Source organism: Pleurodeles waltl, chromosome 7 (assembly GCF_031143425.1).
Source record: "Pleurodeles waltl isolate 20211129_DDA chromosome 7, aPleWal1.hap1.20221129, whole genome shotgun sequence".
Lineage (NCBI taxonomy): Eukaryota > Metazoa > Chordata > Amphibia > Caudata > Salamandridae > Pleurodeles > Pleurodeles waltl.
Genome location: NC_090446.1, coordinates 10,698,165 through 10,720,330, shown reverse-complemented (window position 1 = coordinate 10,720,330; position 22,166 = coordinate 10,698,165). Strand labels below are relative to the sequence as shown.

The 22,166-nt window shown below is 47.2% G+C and overlaps 2 protein-coding genes across 2 annotated transcripts; both read left to right on the top strand.

The window, feature by feature from the left end:
• Positions 1–398: 398 nt before the first annotated feature.
• LOC138246712 (golgin subfamily A member 6-like protein 22) lies at positions 399–10,107 on the top strand. Its single transcript, XM_069201481.1, has 5 exons — positions 399–678; positions 6,689–6,913; positions 8,090–8,681; positions 8,865–9,463; positions 9,566–10,107. Exons 1-5 carry the CDS (start codon positions 399–401, stop codon positions 10,105–10,107), a joined length of 2,238 nt encoding a protein of 745 aa, XP_069057582.1.
• A 2,157-nt stretch (positions 10,108–12,264) lies between these two features.
• Positions 12,265–21,906, top strand: LOC138246711 (trichohyalin-like). The gene is made up of 7 exons (XM_069201480.1): positions 12,265–12,461; positions 12,637–14,000; positions 14,115–14,668; positions 14,708–14,869; positions 14,909–15,885; positions 19,001–19,360; positions 21,495–21,906. Exons 1-7 carry the CDS (start codon positions 12,265–12,267, stop codon positions 21,904–21,906), a joined length of 4,026 nt encoding a protein of 1,341 aa, XP_069057581.1.
• The last annotated feature ends 260 nt before the right edge of the window (positions 21,907–22,166 follow it).

Below are 22,166 nucleotides of genomic sequence, written 5' to 3'. Positions count from 1 at the left end.
AAGGGGGAGGGGGACTGGCGATTCCCTGCCTTTTGCGATACTTTCAGGCGACGCAGTTGCGTTTTTTGCTGGAGTGGAGCCGTCCACTTACGGAGAAACATTGGTGCTTTATGGATCAGGCGGTAGCGGGCTCCCATATATGGAAGGAGCCCTGGCTACGACGTTGGCACAGGGACGTGCCGTGATCGGGCTCTACTCTTCCCCGATCACGGGCATAACATTACGCATTTGGGATGCGGTGGTTTGTAGGTCTGGGCTCACGTCCTTTCCGTCTCCAATGACCCCCATAGGCGCGAATCCTGACTTTGAACCTGGACTTCGTGTGGACGACGGTTTGAGATGATGGTACGAGGGGGGGGTGCAAGAGGGTAGGATGCCTCTTTGATGAGCACGGGGTGATGTCCTTTGATCAGATGGAGGAGGCATATGGTTTGACTGAGGCGTATCGGCTGATGTACTATCAGATTCGGCACTGGGCCTTGTTGACGGCTAATAGAGTATTGATAGATAGGCCTCTTACGCCGTTTGAGAAGTGGCTGCTGCTGAAGAAGGATGATAAGCGAGTAATTTCAGAGCTCTACCGGCTTTTGCAGGGGGAGGGGCGCCCGCCCAAGTCCAAGGGGCAGCTGAGATGGGAGCGGGAGCTGGAGAGGGAACTTTCAGATGAGGAGTGGGAAAGTATATTTTATAGAATACATCATATGGCCTACAATGTAGCAGGGACGGAGACACCCTATAAGGTGGCCTCCTACTGGTATTATGCCCCAGCAAGGATACATACACAGGACCTCAATAAGTCGAGCCTCTGTTGGAGGGGGTGTGGTGCCACGGGTATGCTCGTGCACTTACTTTGGCATTGCCCCAAGCTTAAGCAATACTGGGAGAGCATTATAGATGATATCGACATGGCCTTCCATACTAAGATACCTAGATTTCCAGCGTATATCTTGTTGGGTTTGCCCAACGCCCTCACCTTTCCCCTGCGATCGATGAAGGGGAGGCAGATGGCCCTAGCTCTCAATGCGGCGTTGCAGTTGCTCCTAGCACTGTGGGGCACAGATAGGGTTCCGTCACATTTGTCATGGTTGCAAAAGCTGTGGTTTATCTTGGTTATGGAAAAGCTTACACTGGCCTCTCAGCAGCGAGTGGGTGAGATGGGCAAGTTGTGGAGGCCGTTCTTGCAGATCCTTTCCACAGAATTTGCAGAGCTGACATGTCTGACTTATTTAAGAGTTCTTGGGCTGACTTAAACACTGGACGGGGCTCCTGCTGAGAGAGATTCCCGGGAGTACCGGGGCTGTATGAGAGTGGCGGGTAGGGAGTGGAGATACGATGGGAGGATATGGACTCTGGAAGGGAAGCACTGTTGGTGTGTTATCAGTTACTTGTATGTTTGGTTTGTCAAGTATGGATTTCGCAGCTTAAAGATTTTTGTCCGCCAGGCAACTGTTCATTGGATAGCAGGCAAGAGGCCATAGGTGCTGTCATTCTTGGCGGAGCTCAGGGATTTCTGGGAGGGCCTTAGTATGCTGTTATGGTGCTTCTTTACTGGGGCGGGGTATTTTATCTGTCAAGCTGTGATGTGTTGTATATATTTGTTTCTATGTTAAACCCAATAAACAGATTTGATCCATAAAGAAGGTTTTTCCTCCAGTTAGGCGCCCTTCTCCACCATGGGAACTTAATGTGGTCCTTTCACGTCTAATGCAACATCCATTCAAACCCATCCACAATGCATCTCTCCAACACCTAACTTGGAAGATGGCCTTTCTAGTGGCAATCACATCAACATGAAGGGTTAGCGAGATCCAGGCCCTCTGTACCCACGAGCCTTACACAGTATTTCACTCCTCCAAAGTAGTGCTGCGAACGCATCCTAAATTTCTGCCCAAGGTTATATCCGACTTTCACATCAACCAGTCGATTTCCTTACCTACTTTCTTTCCAAACCCTTCTACCCCAGCAGAGAGAGCTCTCCATTCTCTAGATGTTAAAATGGTGTTAAATGTTTATCTAGATAAGACTAATTCCCTTCGGAGAACTTCACAACTGTTCGTTAATTATAGTACGGTCATTACTGGTTTAGCCACCTCCAAACAGCCAATATCGAGATGGATAGTCTCCTGTACTTTATTTTGCTATCAACTAGCTAAGAAAACTCTACAGGGTAAACCAAAAGCGCATTCCACCAGAGGCAAGTGGGCAATGACTGCTTTATTGAGGAATGTTCCATTAGCAGACGTTTGTAGAGCTGCGACTTGGAGATCTGTTCACACCTTTACCAAACATTATTGCCTTGATTCCGATGCTAGGGCAGATGCTCAAGTAGGACAGGCTTCTCTTAGGAACCTCTTTGCTTGAGAGAGTGTTTTCTGAGTATTCTATCTGCTCCTCTGCGTGTTATGGGATGGGCTTGCTATTCTATTCAACACTTATGACTATACATGGAAATCCCCTAAGAGAGAAGGTATAGTTTCTTACCTGTAACTCCTGTTCTCTCGTAGGGGTATTTCCATGATAGTCATAAGCAACCCTCCCACCTCCCTGGGGGAGAAGAAAGATTGCTTAATTAGGTTAATCATTATTATCAGCTAAAAACTGTCTGCATGCCTCTCTCTAGGCATGATGGGATACTGGAGGACTGGCTGTTCTTAAAGGCATAGTCTCCTTTTTCTTCATTACTAATGGCAGCCTATGGGCTACACTGTTCTGCACTCCTTCATAGGGGTTTTCTGATATAAAAAAGGCTTGTGAAGGAATTTTTCTGAAAAATATATTCATTTGTTCAGGCATTTAAATGCATTTACCTCAAGGACAAACTGGATGAAGAAGTTTGAACACAGTAGCCTTTCCTATAGGCTGCATAGGAACATTCTTAGGTGACTTGGCAGGCCTTTCCGAAGTAAGGCGAACATGGACACTTAAGAAGTTATATTGGAAAAAGTGCTCTGGGGTCCCCGCAGGTGGGCGGGGAATATTTCAACGCTTATGACTATCATGGAAATACCCTTACGAGAGATCTGGAGTTACAGGTAAGAAACTATACCTTCTCCACCGCCCCAGTCTTGACTCACCCAGATACTGAATGTCCATTCATAGTAGAAGCAGATGCTTCAGATGTGGCAATCGGTACAGTGTTATCACAACGCAACAAAGATACTGGTCAGCTACACCCTGTAGCTTACATGTCCAGAAAACTAAACAAAGCGGAACAAAATAATGTCATTGCTGAGAAAGAACTTCTAGCAATCCGTGATGCCTTTGAAGAGTGGAGACACTATTTACTAGGTGCCAGATACACTATTACAGTATACACAGATCATCGTAATCTCCAGTTCATGAGTTCAGCTAGACTTTTGACTCCTCGACAATTACGTTGGATGCTGTTTTTTGCCGAGTTTGATTTTGTGGTAACCTTTCGTCCTGGCAAAGACAATCGCAAAGCGGATGCCTTGTCCAGACAAGACTCTACCATGTTACCCACAATCCAGCCCCTACAAGCTATCATTGCTCCAGACAAAATCCTTTGTATCCTCAAAACTGAAGATTTTTTTCAAAATATTCGTAATTCTTTCACCATCGAAAAATGGCAGAAATGGGCTCAAGCAGACCCCAAAAGATCAATCAAACAAGGTCTACCTTTTCATGATGCATATTTATTTGTTCCTACTACCAAGTTGCGCAAATTAGTGTTTCATTGGTTGCACGTTATACCTACGGCAGGTCATCCAGGTATTCCTAAAACACTTGAACTAATCCAACGATATTTTTGGTGGCCTACTTAGACAAAAGACGTCAAGCAAATGGTAACTAACTGTGAAGTTTGTACCCGTACCAAGACAAGTCATTCAAAACCAAAAGGACTGTTACATCCTCTCCCAACTCCACTCCGACCTTGGGAACACATATCAATAGACTTTATTACAGGACTGCCAGTTGTTCAACATTACTCAGTAATCCTTGTAGTGGTAGATAGTCTCACAAAATATGCACATTTCATTGCTTGCAGGAAATTGCCTACCTCCAGTGAATTGGCAACAATACTTTTAAATCGAGTGGTCCGTTATCATGGATTACCAAAAATAATTATTTCTGATCGAGGGTCATAATTTGCCTCTAACTTGTGGAAAACATGGTGCAAAACGCTACAAGTTACATCTATATTATCTACCAGTCATCATCCTCAAACAGATGGCCAAACTGAGAGACTCAATCAAACATTGAAACAATATTTGCGTGCTTACGCTGAAAAAGCACTCCATTCTTGGGTATCAATGCTTTGGTTAGCTGAACTGGCCTACAATAACTCGTATCATACTTCTACTGGAGCGACACACTTTTTCGGTCTATTTGATTATCACCCAGATACTTTGCCAATCACAATTCCAAAAGAAAGTTCACTTACACCGGCAGTGTCAGAAACAATACGTCAACTCCATCAAACCCAGAAACAAATCAAGCAACATCTGAACAAAGCAAAGCAAAAGTATAAAAAACATTATGACAAAAAACATTGTGAGGGACCACAATATAAGCCAGGAGATAGAGTGTGGCTTTCCAAACGTCACATTGACTTCAAGAAAAGACATATGTTTAATCCCAAATATATAGGTCCTTACACAATTCTTCAACAGATCAATCCAGTATCCTACAAACTACAGTTACTAAAATCACTACATATTCATCCAGTGTTTCATACTTCTCCCCTGAAAAGAGCTTTCCAGAAAACTCTCTCTCGACCAACTCCAGTACTGGTACAAGGAGAACTGGAATACGAAGTAAAACAGGTTCTCGATTCAAAATTTAGAGGTCGTACCCTCTGGTATCTAATATCTTGGAAAGGGTACGGTCCAGAGAACGACTCATGGGTCTCAGTATCTGCCATTCATGCTCAACTACTAATGTGGCGTTTTCACTGCCTAAACCCAGACAAACCAGGCCCTAGAGCGCGTTCGGGAGGGGGGGGTACTGTCAACACCAGGACAGTGGTCGCTCTACGGGCAACATAATGCAAAATGACAAACCCTATGCAATGTAATAATTCATGCATTGTGTGCTGATATTGCATATGAACTTTTTGCATTGCAGGTATTTATCTTGAAATGTCATTAATGCTGTTTGGAATGTATTGTTAATTTTCAAGCTTGTTCATTTTCAAGCCTTTCCTGCAGCCTGGCTGGGTGTGGCATGTGGGCGGAGCTTGGGTCTATTTAAGGAACCCAGCCCAGCTCCACGTGCTCACTATTCAGAGGTCCCGGTGCAGAGCAGCAGCATTTTCCTGGGTTCTGGTTCTGGAGGCCTACTTGGACATTTCCTGGCCCTGTCCTCATTATCTTGCTGATCTTCAAGCAGGGCGGTAAGGCGGAGTTCGGGGAAATTTCCTCGACTCCGTTTCTAGAAACATTTGAGTTTTTGGCTTTGTGATTTACAGTGTGTGCGATTTATTCTTGGCACTTAACCCTTGCAGTTCGGATGGGCAGAGTGCGCGATCATTTCAAGGCATTTGAATCTTGATGGATGAATCGGCAACAGAGTGCGCAATTCTTTCTTGGCAATTAACCCTTGCAGTTCGGATCGGCAGAGTGCCCAATCATTTCAAGGCATTTGAATCTTGATGGTTGAATCAGCAACAGTGTGCGTGATTCATTCTTGGCAATTAACCCTTGCAGTTCGGATCGGCAGAGTGCGCGGTCATTTCAAGTAACTTGAATCTTGATGGTTGAATCGGCAACAGTGTGCGCGGTTCATTCTTGGCAATTAACCCTTGCAGTTCGGATCGGAAGACTGTGCGATCATTTCAAGGCATTTGAATCTCGATGGTTGAATCGGCAACAGTATGCGCGATTCATTCTTGGCAATTAACCCTTCCAGTTCGGATCGGCAGAGTACGCGATCATTTTAAGGCATTTGAATCTTGATGGTTGAATCGGCAACAGTGTGCGCGATTCATTCTTGGCAATTAACCTTTGCAGTTCAGATCGGCAGAGCACGCGATCATTCCAGGCACTTGAGTCTTGATGCGCAGTCTGGCAAGAAGGTGCGCAATAACTTCTGGGCAATTGAATCTTAAAACTTAGATCAAACAGAGTATGATCTTTCTAGACAAAACAAGTTTAGCCAGTTTGCCTATGCTACAGTTTTATTCATGAATCCTATAGCAGTTAATTATTTGGGAACAAATGTACTCATTGATTCTTGTTGTGATGTAATTGCTATGCTAAGGATTAATTTGAGAGAGTTCAATGTTCAGAGCATATGAATATAAGAAGGTTACGTTATTGAAAAGTTCTTGATCTCTCATTTTATTAGAGCATAAAGAATTAAAACAAAGTTCATGAATATTAATGTGAATGACCTTGCTACTGTGTTCTTAACTCCTGCTTCCACAGGTCTCCTTCCTCGCTGTTCCCAACCTAAAGCCCATCCCCCACTTAGCCATTCTTTAATTCTGTGCTATGCTAGCTAGCAGAGTTTGGAGCTGCCAAAAGGTGGACATATTGGGAACAGGAGCAAACCACAAGGGTCCGGTCTCGCTAACAATAAGAGCAGAAGTGAGAAGAACAGGCAGGAAGCAGAGGATAGGAGTAGAAGTGAGGGGAAGAGGCAGGAAGCAGAGGTTAGGAGCAGAAGTGAGAGGAAGAGGCAGGAAGCAGAGGATAAGAGCAGGAGAAGTGAAAGGAAGATGCAGATAGCAGAGATAAGAGCAGGAGAAGTGAGAGGAAGAGGCAGGGAGCAGTGGATAAGAGCAGGAGAAGTGAGAGGAAGAGGCAGGAAGCAAAGGAAAAGAGCAGAAGTGAGAGGAAGAGGCAGGAAGCAAAAGATAAGAGCAGAAGTGAGAGGAAGAGGCAGGAAGCAAAGAGTAAGAGCAGGAGAAGTGAGAGGAAGAAGCAGGAAGCAGAGGCTAAGAGCAGAAGTGAGTAGAAGAGGCAGGAAGTGGAGGATAAGAGCAGAAGTGAGAGGAAGAGGCAGGAAGCAGAGGATAAGAGCAGGAGAAGTGAGAGGAAGAGGCAGGAAGCAGAGGATAAGAGCAGAAGTGAGAAGAAGAGTCAGGAAGCGGAGGATAAGAGCAGAAGTGAGAAGAGGCAGGAAGCAGAGGATAAGAGCAGGAGAAGGGAGAGGAAGAGGCAGGAAGCAGAGGGTAAGAGTAGAAGTGAGAGGAAGAGGCAGGAAGCAGAGGATAAGAGCAGTAGAAGTGAGAAGAAGAGGCAGGGAGCAGTGGATAAGAGCAGGGGAAGTGAGAGGAAGAGGCAGGAAGCAGAGAGTAAGAGCAGGAGAAGTGTGAGGAAGAAGCAGGAAGCAGAGGATAAGAGCAGGACAAGTGAGAGGAAGAGGCAGAAAGCAAAGGATAAGAGTAGAAGTGAGAGCTAGAGGCAGGAAGCAAAGGATAAGAGCAGAAGTGAGAGGAAAAGGCGAGAAGCAGAGGATAAAAGCAGGAGAAGTAAGAGGAAGAGGCAGGAAGCAGAGGATAAAAGCAGAAGTGAGAATAAGAGGCAGGAAGCAGAGGATAAGAGCAGAAGTGAGAAGAAGAGGCAGAGAGGAAGAGCAGGAGATGTGAGAGGAAGAGGCAGGAAGCAGAGAGTAAGAGAAGGAGAAGTGAGAGAAGAGGCAGGAAGCAGAGGATAAGAGCAGGAGAAGTGACACGACGAGTCAGGAAGCAGAGAATGCGGCAAGGAGAAGTGAGAGGAAGAGGCAGGAAGCAGAGAATAGGGGCAGGAGAATTGAGAAGAAGAGGCAGGAAGCAGAGGATAAGAGCAGGAGAAGAGAGAGGAAAAGACAGGAAGCAGAGAGGAAGAGCAGCAGAAGTGAGAGGAAGAGGCTGGAAGCATAGGATAAGAGTAGAAGTGAGAGGAAGAGGCAGGAAGTAGAGGATAAGAGCAGAAGTGAGAAGAAGAGGAAGGAACCAGAGAATAAGAGCAGAATTGAGAGGAAGAAGCAAGAAGCAGAGGATAAGAGCAGGAGAAGTGAGAAGAAGAGGCAGGAAGCAGAGAGTAAGAGAAGTGAGAGGAAGAGGCAGGAAGCAGAGAATAAGAGAAGGAGAAGTGAGGGGAAGAGGCAAGAACCAGAGGGTAAGAGAAGTGAGAGGAAGCAGAGGATAAGAGCAGAAGTGAGAGGAACAGACAGGAAGCGGAGGATAAGAGCAGAAGTGAGAAGAAGAGGCAGGAAGCAGAGGATAAGTGCAGAAGTGAGAGGAACAGACAGGAAGCGGAGGATAAGAGCAGAAGTGAGAAGAAGAGGCAGGAAGCAGAGGATAAGAGCAGAAGTGAGAGGAACAGACAGGAAGAGGAGGATAAGAGCAGAAGTGCGAAGAAGAGGCAGGAAGCAGAGAGTAAGAGCAGAAGTGAGAAGAAGAGTCAGGAAGCAGAGGATAAGAGCAGAAGTGAGAGGAAGAGGCAGGAAGCAGAGGATAAGAGCAGAAGTGAGAAGAAGAGGCAGGAAGCAGAAGATAAGAGCAGAAGTGAGAAGAAGAGGCAGGAAGCAGAGAATAAGAGAAGGAGAAGTCAGAGGAAGAGCCAGGAAGCAGAGAATATGAGAAGGAGAAGTGAGAGGAAGAGACAGGAAGCAGAGAATAAGAGCAGGAGGGTTGAGATGACGAGGCAGGAAGGAGAGAATAAGAGAAGGAGAAGTAGGAGGAAAAGGGAGGAAGCAAAAGAAACAGCAGACTTGAGAGGGAGAGGCAGGAAGTAGAAAATAAGAGCAGAAGTGAAAAGAAGAGGCAGGAAGGAGAGAGAAAGAGGCAGGAAGCACATAGTGATACGGGGCAGGAAGCAGAGGGTAAAAGCAGGAGAAGAGAGGAAAAGACAGGAAGCAGAGAGGAAGAGCAGCAGAAGTGAGAGGAAGAGGCTGGAAGCATAGGATAAGAGTAGAAGTGAGAGGAAGAGGCAGGAAGCAGAGGATAAGAGCAGAAGTGAGAAGAAGAGGCACGAAGCAGAGAATAAGAGCAGAAGTGAGAAGAAGTGGCAGGAAGCAGAGAATAAGAGCAGAGTTGAGAGGAAGAAGCAGGAAGCAGAGGATAAGAGCAGCAGAAGTGAGAAGAAGAGGCAGGAAGCAGAGAGTAAGAGAAGTGAGAGGAAGAGGCAGGAAGCAGAGAATAAGAGCAGGAGAAGGGATAGGAAAAGACAGGAAGTAGAAAGGAAGACCAGCAGCAGAAGTGAGAGGAAGGGGCAGGAAGCAGAGGATAAGAACAGAAGTGAGAGGAAGAGGCAGGAAGTCGAGGATAAGAGCAGGAGAAGTGAGGAGAAGAGGCAGGAAGCAGAGATTAAGAGAAGTGAGAGGAAGAGGCAAGAAGCAGAGAATAGGAGCAGGAGAAGTGAGAGGAAGAGGCAGGAACCAGAGGGTAAGAGAAGTGAGAGGAAGAGGCAGGAAGCAGAGGATAAGAGCAGAAGTGAGAAGAAGAGGCAGGAAGCAGAGGATAAGAGCAGGAAAAGTGAGAGGAAGAGGCAGGAAGCAAAGGATAAGAGCAGAAGTGAGAAGAAGAGGCAGGAAGCGGAGGATAAGAGTAGAAGTTAGAGGAAGAGGCAGGAAGCAGAGGATAAGAGCAGAAGTGAGAAGAAGAGGCACGAAGCAGAGAATAAGAGCAGAAGTGAGAAGAAGAGGCAGGAAGCAGAGAATAAGAGCAGAGTTGAGAGGAAGAAGCAGGAAGCAGAGGATAAGAGCAGGAGAAGTGAGAAGAAGAGGCAGGAAGCAGAGAGTAAGAGAAGTGAGAGGAAGAGGCAGGAAGCACAGAATAAGAGCAGGAGAAGGGATAGGAAAAGACAGGAAGTAGAAAGGAAGAGCAGCAGAAGTGAGAGGAAGGGGCAGGAAGCAGAGGATAAGAACAGAAGTGAGAGGAAGAGGCAGGAAGTCGAGGATAAGAGCAGGAGAAGTGAGGAGAAGAGGCAGGAAGCAGAGAGTAAGAGAAGTGAGAGGAAGAGGCAAGAAGCAGAGAATAAGAGCAGGAGAAGTGAGAGGAAGAGGCAGGAACCAGAGGGTAAGAGAAGTGAGAGGAAGAGGCAGGAAGCTGAGGATAAGAGCAGAAGTGAGAAGAAGAGGCAGGAAGCAGAGGATAAGAGCAGGAAAAGTGAGAGGAAGAGGCAGGAAGCAAAGGATAAGAGCAGAAGTGAGAAGTAGAGGCAGGAAGCGGAGGATAAGAGCAGAAGTGAGAGGAAGAGGCAGGAAGCAGAGGATAAGAGCAGGAGAAGTGAGAGGAAGAGGCAGGAAACAGAGAATAAGAGCAGAAGTGAGAGGAAGAGGCAGGAAGCAGAGGGTAAGAGCAGAAGTGAGAAGAAGAGGCAGGAAGTGGAGGATAAGAGCAGAAGTGAGAGGAAGAGGCAGGAAGCAGAGGATAAGAGCAGGAGAAGTGAGAGGAAGAGGCAGGAAGCAGAGGATAAGAGCAGAAGTGAGAAGAAGAGGCAGGAAGCAAAGGCTAAGAGCAGAAGTGAGTAGAAGAGGCAGGAAGCAGAGGATAGGAGCAGGAGAAGTGAGAGGAAGAGGCAGGAAGCAAAGGATAAGAGCAGAAGTGAGAAGAAGAGGCAGGAAGCGGAGGATAAGAGCAGAAGTGAGAAGAAGAGGCAGGAAGCGGAGGATAAGAGCAGAAGTGAGAAGAGGCAGGAAGCAGAGGATAAGAGCAGGAGAAGGGAGAGGAAGAGGCAGGAAGCGGAGGGTAAGAGTAGAAGTGAGAGGTAGAGGCAGGAAGCAGAGGATAAGAGCAGGAGAAGTGAGAAGAAGAGGCAGGGAGCAGTGGATAAGAGCAGGAGAAGTGAGAGGAAGAGGCAGGAAGCAAAGGATAAGAGCAGACGTGAGAGGAAGAGGCAGGAAGCAAAAGATAAGAGCAGAAGTGAGAGGAAGAGGCAGGAAGCAGAGAGTAAGAGCAGGAGAAGTGTGAGGAAGAAGCAGGAAGCAGAGGATAAGAGCAGAAGTGAGAAGAAGAGGCAGAGAGGAAGAGCAGGAGATGTGAGAGGAAGAGGCAGGAAGCAGAGAGTAAGAGAAGGAGAAGTGAGAGAAGAGGCAGGAAGCAGAGGATAAGAGCAGAAGTGAGAGGACGAGGCAGGAAGCAGAGAGTAAGAGCAGGAGAAGTGTGAGGAAGAAGCAGGAAGCAGAGGATAAGAGCAGAAGTGAGAAGAAGAGGCAGAGAGGAAGAGCAGGAGATGTGAGAGGAAGAGGCAGGAAGCAGAGAGTAAGAGAAGGAGAAGTGAGAGAAGAGGCAGGAAGCAGAGGATAAGAGCAGGAGAAGTGACACGACGAGTCAGGAAGCAGAGAATGCGGCAGGAGAAGTGAGAGGAAGAGGCAGGAAGCAGAGAATAGGGGCAGGAGAATTGAGAAGAGGAGGCAGGAAGCAGAGGATAAGAGCAGGAGAAGAGAGAGGAAAAGACAGGAAGCAGAGAGGAAGAGCAGCAGAAGTGAGAGGAAGAGGCTGGAAGCATAGGATAAGAGTAGAAGTGAGAGGAAGAGGCAGGAAGCAGAGGATAAGAACAGAAGTGAGAAGAAGAGGCAGGAAGCAGAGAATAAGAGCAGAATTGAGAGGAAGGAGCAGGAAGCAGAGGATAAGAGCAGAAGTGAGAAGAAGAGGCAGGAAGCAGAGGATAAGAGCAGAAGTGAGAAGAAGAGGCAGGAAGCAGAGAATAAGAGAAGGAGAAGTCAGAGGAAGAGCCAGGAAGCAGAGAATATGAGAAGGAGAAGTGAGAGGAAGAGACAGGAAGCAGAGAATAAGAGCAGGAGAAGTGAGGGGAAGAGGCAGGAAGCAGAGAGTAAGAGAAATGAGAGGAAGAGGCAGGAAGCAGAGAATAAGAGCAGGAGAAGGGAGGGGAAGAGGCAAGAACCAGAGGGTAAGGGAAGTGAGAGGAAGCAGACAGAGGATAAGAGCAGAAGTGAGAAGAACAGACAGGAAGCGGAGGATAAGAGCAGAAGTGAGAAGAAGAGGCAGGAAGCAGAGGATAAGTGCAGAAGTGAGAGGAACAGACAGGAAGCGGAGGATAAGAGCAGAAGTGAGAAGAAGAGGCAGGAAGCAGAGGATAAGAGGAGAAGTGAGAGGAACAGACAGGAAGCGAGGATAAGAGCAGAAGTGAGAAGAAGAGGCAGGAAGCAGAGGATAAGAGTAGAAGTGAGAAGAAGAGGCAGGAAGCAGAGGATCAGAGCAGAAGTGAGAGGAAGAGGCAGGAAGCAGAGGATAAGAGCAGAAGTGAGAAGAAGAGGCAGGAAGCAGAGGATAAGAGCAGAAGTGAGAAGAAGAGGCAGGAAGCAGAGAATAAGAGAAGGAGAAGTGAGAGGAAGAGCCAGGAAGCAGAGAATATGAGAAGGAGAAGTGAGAGGAAGAGCCAGGAAGCAGAGAATAAGAGCAGGAGGATTGAGATGACGAGGCAGGAAGGAGAGAATAAGAGAAGGAGAAGTAAGAGGAAAAGGGAAGAAGCAGAAGATAAGAGCAGGAGAAGTGCGAGGAAGAGGGAGGAAGCAAAAGAAACAGCAGAATTGAGAGGGAGAGGCAGGAAGTAGAAAATAAGAGCAGAAGTGAAAAGAAGAGGCAGGAAGGAGAGAGAAAGAGGCAGGAAGCACATAGTGATACAGGGCAGGAAGCAGAGGGTAAAAACAGGAGAAGAGAGAGGAAAAGACAGGAAGCAGAGAGGAAGAGCAGCAGAAGTGAGATGGAAGAGGCTGGAAGCATAGGATAAGAGTAGAAGTGAGAGGAAGAGGCAGGAAGCAGAGGATAAGAGCAGAAGTGAGAAGAAGAGGCAGGAAGCAGAGAATAAGAGCAGAAGTGAGAAGAAGAGGCAGGAAGCAGAGAATAAGAGCAGAATTGAGAGGAAGAAGCAGGAAGCAGAGGATAAGAGCAGGAGAAGTGAGAAGAAGAGGCAGGAAGCAGAGAGTAAGAGAAGTGAGAGGAAGAGGCAGGAAGCAGAGAATAAGAGCAGGAGAAGGGATAGGAAAAGACAGGAAGCAGAAAGGAAGGAAGAGCAGCAGAAGTGAGAGGAAGGGGCAGGAAGCAGAGGATAAGAACAGAAGTGAGAGGAAGAGGCAGGAAGTCGAGGATAAGAGCAGGAGAAGTGAGGAGAAGAGTCAGGAAGCAGAGAGTAAGAGAAGTGAGAGGAAGAGGCAAGAAGCAGAGAATAAGAGCAGGAGAAGTGAGAGGAAGAGGCAGGAACCAGAGGGTAAGAGAAGTGAGAGGAAGAGGCAGGAAGCAGAGGATAAGAGCAGAAGTGAGAAGAAGAGGCAGGAAGCAGAGGATAAGAGCAGGAAAAGTGAGAGGAAGAGGCAGGAAGCAGAGGATAAGAGAAGAAGTGAGAAGAATAGGCAGGAAGCAGAGGATAAGAGCAGAAGTGAGAAGAAGAGGCAGGAAGCAGAGAATAAGAGAAGGAGACGTCAGAGGAAGAGCCAGGAAGCAGAGAATATGAGAAGGAGAAGTCAGAGGAAGAGGCAGGAAGCAGAGAGTAAGAGAAGTGAGAGGAAGAGGCAGGAAGCAGAGAATAAGAGCAGGAGAAGGGATAGGAAAAGACAGGAAGCAGAAAGGAAGAGCAGCAGAAGTGAGAGGAAGGGGCAGGAAGCAGAGGATAAGAACAGAAGTGAGAGGAAGAGGCAGGAAGTCGAGGATAAGAGCAGGAGAAGTGAGAAGAAGAGGCAGGAAGCAGAGAGTAAGAGAAGTGAGAGGAAGAGGCAGGAAGCAGAGAATAAGAGCAGGAGAAGGGATAGGAAAAGACAGGAAGCAGAAAGGAAGAGCAGCAGAAGTGAGAGGAAGGGGCAGGAAGCAGCGGATAAGAACAGAAGTGAGAGGAAGAGGCAGGAAGTCGAGGATAAGAGCAGGAGAAGTGAGAGGAAGAGGCAGGAAGCAGAGGATAAGAGCAGGAGAAGTGAGAGGAAGAGGCAGGAAGCAGAGGATAAGAGCAGAAGTGAGAAGAAGAGGCAGGAAGCAGAGGGTAAGAGCAGAAGTGAGAAGAAGAGACAGGAAGCAGAGGGTAAGAGTAGAAGTGAGAGGAAGAGGCAAGAAGCAGAGAATACGAGCAGGAGAAGTGAGAGGAAGAGGCAGGAACCAGAGGGTAAGAGAAGTGAGAGGAAGAGGCAGGAAGCAGAGGATAAGAGCAGAAGTGAGAAGAAGAGGCAGGAAGCAGAGGATAAGAGCAGGAAAAGTGAGAGGAAGAGGCAGGAAGCAGAGGATAAGAGCAGGAGAAGTGAGAGGAAGAGGCAGGAAGCAGAGGATAAGAGCAGAAGTGAGAAGAAGAGGCAGGAAGCAGAGGGTAAGAGCAGAAGTGAGAAGAAGAGACAGGAAGCAGAGGGTAAGAGTAGAAGTGAGAGGAAGAGGCAAGAAGCAGAGAATACGAGCAGGAGAAGTGAGAGGAAGAGGCAGGAACCAGAGGGTAAGAGAAGTGAGAGGAAGAGGCAGGAAGCAGAGGATAAGAGCAGAAGTGAGAAGAAGAGGCAGGAAGCAGAGGATAAGAGAAGAAGTGAGAAGAAGAGGCAGGAAGCAGAGAATAAGAGAAGGAGAAGTCAGAGGAAGAGCCAGGAAGCAGAGAATATGAGAAGGAGAAGTGAGAGGAAGAGGCAGGAAGCAGAGAGTAAGAGAAGTGAGAGGAAGAGGCAGGAAGCAGAGAATAAGAGCAGGAGAAGGGATAGGAAAAGACAGGAAGCAGAAAGGAAGAGCAGCAGAAGTGAGAGGAAGGGGCAGAAAGCAGAGGATAAGAACAGAAGTGAGAGGAAGAGGCAGGAAGTCGAGGATAAGAGCAGGAGAAGTGAGAAGAAGAGGCAGGAAGCAGAGAGTAAGAGAAGTGAGAGGAAGAGGCAGGAAGCAGAGAATAAGAGCAGGAGAAGGGATAGGAAAAGACAGGAAGCACAAAGGAAGAGCAGCAGAAGTGAGAGGAAGGGGCAGGAAGCAGAGGATAAGAACAGAAGTGAGAGGAAGAGGCAGGAAGTCGAGGATAAGAGCAGGAGAAGTGAGGAGAAGAGGCAGGAAGCAGAGAGTAAGAGAAGTGAGAGGAAGAGGCAAGAAGCAGAGAATAAGAGCAGGAGAAGTGAGAGGAAGAGGCAGGAACCAGAGGGTAAGAGAAGTGAGAGGAAGAGGCAGGAAGCAGAGGATAAGTGCAGAAGTGAGAAGAAGAGGCAGGAAGCAGAGGATAAGAGCAGGAAAAGTGAGAAGAAGAGGCAGGAAGCAAAGGATAAGAGCAGAAGTGAGAAGAAGAGGCAGGAAGCGGAGGATAAGAGCAGAAGTGAGAGGAAGAGGCAGGAAGCAGAGAATAAGAGCAGAAGTGAGAGGAAGAGGCAGGAAGCAGAGGGTAAGAGCAGAAGTGAGAAGAAGAGGCAGGAAGTGGAGGATAAGAGCAGAAGTGAGAGGAAGAGGCAGGAACCAGAGGGTAAGAGAAGTGAGAGGAAGAGGCAGGAAGCAGAGGATAAGTGCAGAAGTGAGAAGAAGAGGCAGGAAGCAGAGGATAAGAGCAGGAAAAGTGAGAGGAAGAGGCAGGAAGCAATGGATAAGAGCAGAAGTGAGAAGAAGAGGCAGGAAGCGGAGGATAAGAGCAGAAGTGAGAGGAAGAGGCAGGAAGCAGAGAATAAGAGCAGAAGTGAGAGGAAGAGGCAGGAAGCAGAGGGTAAGAGCAGAAGTGAGAAGAAGAGGCAGGAAGTGGAGGATAAGAGCAGAAGTGAGAGGAAGAGGCAGGAAGCAGAGGATAAGAGCAGGAGAAGTGAGAGGAAGAGGCAGGAAGCAGAGGATAAGAGCAGAAGTGAGAAGAAGAGGCAGGAAGCAGAGGGTAAGAGCAGAAGTGAGAAGAAGAGACAGGAAGCAGAGGGTAAGAGTAGAAGTGAGAGGAAGAGGCAGGAAGCAGAGGATAAGAGTAGGAGAAGCGAGATAAAGAGGCAGGAAGCAGTGGATAAGAGCAGGAGAAGCGAGACGACGAGGCAGGAAGCAGAGGATAAGAGCAGAAGAGGCAGTGCGTGAAATGGTTAAATAGAACAGGCTCTGGGCTGCCTGAAGTGTTGCTCATCCCACCTTCCCAATCACAGCTCACTTAGTTGCTATAACCACAACCTGCCCTTGTCCATGTGCCCCCCGGCTTAATTCTGCAATCTTGTCCAGCTGCTCTTATAAAAAATGAAAACACACAGAAATAAAGCTCTAAAGACACCTTCAAGCTGCTCAAAGCCGAGGACTTCACTTGTGATCTCTGTTGCCAATTTAGGACAAACCTCTAGGACGTTTGTGTACAAAGGCATTCAGGCTGAGCCAGGAGGCTTTTGTAGCTCACACAGGCTGTGAGTGCCATGTGCCACTCAGCCGTGGCTGCCAGGTGCAGGTACACAGCCAACACATGCTGAGAGATAGGCATTAAGGGTGGAGCCAGTCCGGTCTAGGCACAGCTGTTCAGAGGGCATGCAGCTTGGCAGAGAATCAATACCCCTACCACGCCATAGTCTTAAAACACAAAGGGCCTGATTCTAACTTTGGAGGACGGTGTTAAACCGTCCCAAAAGTGGCGGATATACCACCTACCGTATTACGAGTTCCATAGGATATAATGGACTCGTAATACGGTAGGTGGTATATCCGCCACTTTTGGGACGGTTTAACACCGTCCTCCAAAGTTAGAATCAGGCCCAAAGTTGGCTTTGGCCCTGTGAATTGGAACCCGGTCTAATGCCACACCCTCCTCCGCCCACAAGGAGAGTGCACGAGTTGCCGGCTCACCTTGCCCCTATCCAAAATATAAAAAACCCTATTGGGATGAAATGGTGTCCAAAGTAGAGTCCTGCTTGAACGGATATAACCTGTACAAATAAGGGTGTGGAATTACCACTCAGAGAGTGTTGGTTGTGCACAACTGGTGCCTCCACGCAGGCCCCATTGATGAGAACCAGGGCACATTGGTAATGTTAAGTGACTGAGAGGTGTTTTAAGGGCGTTTGTCACATGCATGCACACCTTTCGCACTAGTAGAAACTTTTTGGTGCTTTTATGCGCTAGTTTTCTATCTTGTTTTCACATAAACTGTTTTGTAGTGAGAAAGCAACCATGAGCTCGTCACACTCATTACAGGCATCTTAAGCATGACCCACCCTTAAGCATGCCAAACCAGTTAAAGCCTTTACCTTTCTATGGTTGGAAGTGCCACAACTATAGCTCCTCGTTATGCGCGGGTGGGATTAGTGCATACAATATTGTTTATTCACATGTTGCGTCCTGCCTTCTTGTGGTAAAGTCGGCTCCGTGGCCACGGGGCCTGGCACAGGCTCTGTGTCGGCAGCTGTGACAAGTGTTGGCTGTCACCCACCACTAAATTCCTAGGAGAGAGAAGTACTGAACATATCTGCTGACATCATAGGAAGTGATGTCATACAACCTTCAGTAAAATTGCGTCATTAAAATGATACGTGTAACATAGTGTTAAATTCAAAGAAACGTAAAATAACACCCGAACCTCAATGTAGTATTCTCGTGCACACAAGAGTAGCAGATCAATACTTTGGGGTGTTTAAGGCAGCTTCTCCAATTAACTGAAGGGGTCCAAAGGAAGACCCACTTGTAGCTAAGTGGCTTCCTGAAGCCCCCATCGCTCCAGATTCTAGGTCTGTACACAGCAGAGCACTGAATGAACTTCAGGTTCTAGCCCTTCTTGACTTGTGTGACATTTAGCCTTCTGTTAAGTGAGAGCTGAACGTGATCTCCAAATCCGTGAGTCTCACTCATAATGAGTGAGATTTAAAGTCTGTGATCTGCTTGTGCCAGAGGCCTATGTTGTGAGAGGAAGGAAGAGGGGGGGATATTCTTCCTCACTGATGAACTGGTAGCAGCCTTCCTCGCTGACCAAGTCTAGCCCTGGAACCAGCATCTACAGCCTTCCCAACACCATTTTGCCCTCCAGATGATAACTTAGGTAAAATGCTGAATGAGTCTGAAGTGCAAACAAGTCTCATGAAGGGTTCACAGGCTGGGTGGTATTTGTGACTGCAACTGCTGTAAGAGTAAACAGTCGCCCATAAACTCTTTGAATAAATGGCCTCTGTTTCACCACTGATGCTGCCACAAGCCTACTGGCCGACGATACCTGATAAGGCCCAGTTGGTGAGCCTGATTGGATTGTGAGGCCATCTCCTTCTCTGAGACAGACACTGTATCCCCATCATGACACTGTAGCCATCATACATGAAAGGATGGCCCTCACAATCAAGTGGTGCTCCTGACAATGAACAACAGTCTGGCTTTGACCCAGTTCTCTCAGTGACGGAGGTGGCCTTGGACTTTCGGTTCTCCCTTCCCAGTGTGACGGTGGCTCGGATGTAAATATGATAAATGCCGTCACTCAAGCTGACTGCCACTATCAACGCCGAATGGCTGTCCAGGGTTCAGATCATAACACTGATAACACAGCAATGCCTCCATATGTCTGTTCTGTCACTGCCTGGAGGGGGCTGAGCCACAGCCCATCTACCTGTATTTTTTTCATGCAGTATTTCTTTTTAATTAATGGTAGTTTTAGGCCACATATCTAAAGAAACAAGAAAATATCTGATGCACTAATCTGCAAGGATGCAACTGTTATTGAACAACCCACCATGCCCCTCAAAGCAAAGTTCTTAAGCACATAGGTCACCATCAGGTATGTCTTGTGCAGACAGGGAGATGCACACCTGGGCGGCCGTCAAGGTGTGACTTTCCATCACACATGGGGCCACAGTGTGCACACACACATACCTGAGGGCCCTCCTGCTGACAGAAGAACTGAAAATAAAGGCAGAGTGGAAAGAGACCGCCAAAAGAAAGCAAGAACAGCAAATGCCAGTTCACTGTAATCCACACACAAAGTAGTTCCCTCAGTGCCAGTGATGATACAGCCTGCTGTGCTTTTTGAGACGAGACATGTTTTTGCTTTTAGACATTTTTTTTTCTTGGTTTGGGGTCAGCTAAAACCTTTTGATTTTACACAAAAGATATGTATAAGGCCACGTCTGATACCGGGCTGAGCCTGGTAGTGTTAGTTCGTATGAATCTGTAGTAACCATCATCTGTACCGCATTCACTCCATCCTCCTCTGATTCGCTGTCTTGATTCTAGTTCTAGTGAACACAACCGTAAACTAAGGGGAGCCCTAAACGAGAGCCCAAGAGATGTCTGCAGTCACATAAAAGAGCCAGAAGACGAGAGCCCAAGAGATGTCTGCAGTCACATAAAAGAGCCAGAAGACGAGAGCCCAAGAGATGTCTGCAGTCACATAAAAGAGCCAGAAGACGAGAGCCCAAGAGATGTCTGCAGTCACATAAAAGAGCCAGAAGACGAGAGCCCAAGAGATGTCTGCAGTCACATAAAAGAGCCAGAAGATGAGAGTCCAAGAGATGTCTGCAGTCACATAAAAGAGCCAGAAGACGAGAGCCCAAGAGATGTCTGCAGTCACATAAAAGAACCAGACCATTACAGGTGAGGGAGGGCTGTGCAGCAAAACTGATCGACCTCCTATTAATGACTGAGTGACTACAAAGGGCTCCCCCTTCGCCGGGACCAGGATGCCTTAGCAACCCTTACAAAGGGTATTTCACACTTCACAGTGGAGGTAGGAAATTCTTTTTCCCCACATAGATGCCTTCAGTATCATTAGGAGCAGGGATCTCTTTAGCCTTGAGGAAAGCCCTTAGCCATATAATGGCACACACTTGGGCTGAAACAAGTTGGCATAATAACCGATGGATGGTCACTATATGCTATGGTCATCGATTCATATAATCCTCTTTTAACCGTTCTAGAGAAACCCACAAATAAAGGTATTTCCTTGGGTTTACCTCATGGTATTTTTTGGAATGATCCGGATTCTGCCATTTATCCAGTGCATCTCTTACTAAGGACCCCGTCGCACTGAGGATGGAGTCTGTCCTGACAGCATCATCTTGTGTGGGATGAGGTGGCCGATGATGAAGCATGGCACACATTGTGGGGGATACTTACTCATCCAAGATATTTTGCCTATCTGGCCACCTAGGGTAGTAGGTTATTGCCCAAAGACAGCATAATCCCTCCCACCATACCATCATTTTGTGTTTTGCCGTCATAAAAGATCTCTATAGCAGCGTAAGTCACACCTCGGGATGTGGCTTGATATAAATTACCAGCAGCCTCTCTTTCTGATAATTTGCTTTTTGGTAAGTGATTAATCAGCAATGATGGAACCGTGAGCTTGGAGGTATGTATGGCCCCTGTGCAATGGATAGCACATTTCTTCCTCATCACATTGATGTTCCTACATATAATTATCAAGCCCTAGATTTTACTCTCGCAGGAGTACAAGTGTGACTTCCGAACAGCTCCTCCAGTAAAGCACAAGGCCCTGGTGGTGTCCCGCTGCCTGTCTTTAAATCCGTCCCTGATCTCCGAGCACCTAATAATGCCTGGTCATCATCTATTCCCTCATCCTGGAGTCTCCCTGCTATTCACCTGTGTTTAAAAAAGGAAAAAGAACCGACCCCAAATGCAAAAGACCCATCTCGCTCAGAGTCTGAAAAACATAGGCAGTATACTTCTAAGCCGAACACAGAGCTGGGCTGATGGTGATGGGATTCTTGTAGAGGTCCACTGTGGCTACAGGTCTGGATTAAACACAAAGGAGCAATGTTTACATTTGTATTTAATGACCAGCAAATTTGTTTACGCATAAGGTGGTTCTCTCCACCTTGCGTTTATGGACCTCAATCTTCAATTTGACAAGGTCAGTAGGTTAAAATGATGGCCAGTTCTTTATGAGATGAGCTTTGACTCCTGAAATGCTGAATACATTGGGATCTAACAGCCAATGTTAGGTATGGTACACCTGGAAAAGTTACTGATATACATCTGAGCAGGGGAGTTCGATCAGGTTGAGTCCTGGCCCCACTGCTTTTTAATTTACATACGAATCAACTTAGTTATTATGTAAGCATCCAGGATACACATAGGTTAGACTGTAAATCTAACCCTGTGTTGCTGTATGCAGACAATGCTGTAATATTGCCTCGCACAGCAGTAATTACACTGCACACATTAACTTAGAAACCCAGATTAAGTAAAATAAAAACCTGAACAGTGAACAAAGTTGCCCGTTTTTCATACTCCGGTGTCTGCTTTGACAATACATCTAAGTAAGCCAGTCTGTCATCTTATAGAAGACTCCAGTTTATATTTCCATCTTATTTCAAAGATGGGTAAGAAGCACGGGGGCCTGACCACACTATCCTGCATAATCCTGTCATTGCTGGCGAAGAAATTGCCCTAACGACACAGACTTCTTTCCCAAAAGACATCAGGACTGGCTGGACCTATGCCCTGCCTAAGCGCTTGGATGCAGGTGGCTACAGAGGATCACACTGACCCATTAGTCTTGAGCGCCCCTGCGGGCACAGCGGCGGGGAAAACTACTTTCCTGGTTCTGCCTGGGCGGCAGGTACCATATGTGAAAGGAGAAGCCAACAGTATCACTGGACTGGTAATGACCGGAACCTATCTGGGGGCCACAGTGCTGTGACTGTTTGCCCTGCGGAAACCATTCGAAGCTGGCATTGGAGGGTCAGATTGCTGGTGTTGACAGAAGTAAGTCTCAGGCACGTGGACGGAATATAGCTGACAAAGTGGACACTGCAGAGCCCAACATCACAACTCCACAAGGTGATGTGCAGCAGCTTAAACAAGTGTCGTGCCTGATTGCGACCAAGACTATGCTTGAAGACCGAGCAGAAGATGCAGAGGGCCGCTCAAGAAGAAATAATATTCGGCTGTTGGGGTTCCCGAAGCACGAGGAAGGTCAGTTGATGGAACGCTTCCTAGAACAATGGCTGACAGAACAACTGATGCAGAAAGGATTATCCAAACATTTTGTCATTGAACGTGCGCACAGGGGACTGACAGCCATGCCTCCTCCGGGTGCCCTGCCTAGGGCTATTATAGCCCACTGGTTGAACTATAGAGCTAAGGATGAGATACTGAAGACTTCGACACCATAGTTTGAGGGACACAATATACCCTGACTACACACAAAAGGTGCAGGAATGTTGCAAAACGTTTATGGAGGTGAAAAAGTGACTACAATCTATGGGGCTCCAATATATGCTACTCTATCCCATCAAACTGAGTTATAGATGCAGGAAAGAAATCCTTTTTTAAAAGACCGCAGGTAGTTTGGTCCTGGCTGGACATGGCGGGGCCTCCCAGAGATGTTCCCTTGCGGAAACAGAAGTTTTCCACAGTAGCGGGAAACAGAGGG

Coding starts and splice junctions, on each gene's coding strand:
- LOC138246712 (XM_069201481.1), top strand. CDS start 399: ATGTCCTTTGATCAGATGGAGGAGGCATATGGTTTGACTGAGGCGTAT. Junction 8,682..8,864: donor TTGAGAGGGAGAGGCAGGAA/GTAGAAAATAAG, acceptor GGATAAGAGTAG/AAGTGAGAGGAAGAGGCAGG. Junction 9,464..9,565: donor AGCAAAGGATAAGAGCAGAA/GTGAGAAGAAGA, acceptor GGCACGAAGCAG/AGAATAAGAGCAGAAGTGAG.
- LOC138246711 (XM_069201480.1), top strand. CDS start 12,265: ATGAGAAGGAGAAGTGAGAGGAAGAGCCAGGAAGCAGAGAATAAGAGC. Junction 12,462..12,636: donor TTGAGAGGGAGAGGCAGGAA/GTAGAAAATAAG, acceptor CTGGAAGCATAG/GATAAGAGTAGAAGTGAGAG. Junction 15,886..19,000: donor AAGAGCAGAAGAGGCAGTGC/GTGAAATGGTTA, acceptor TCTTGATTCTAG/TTCTAGTGAACACAACCGTA.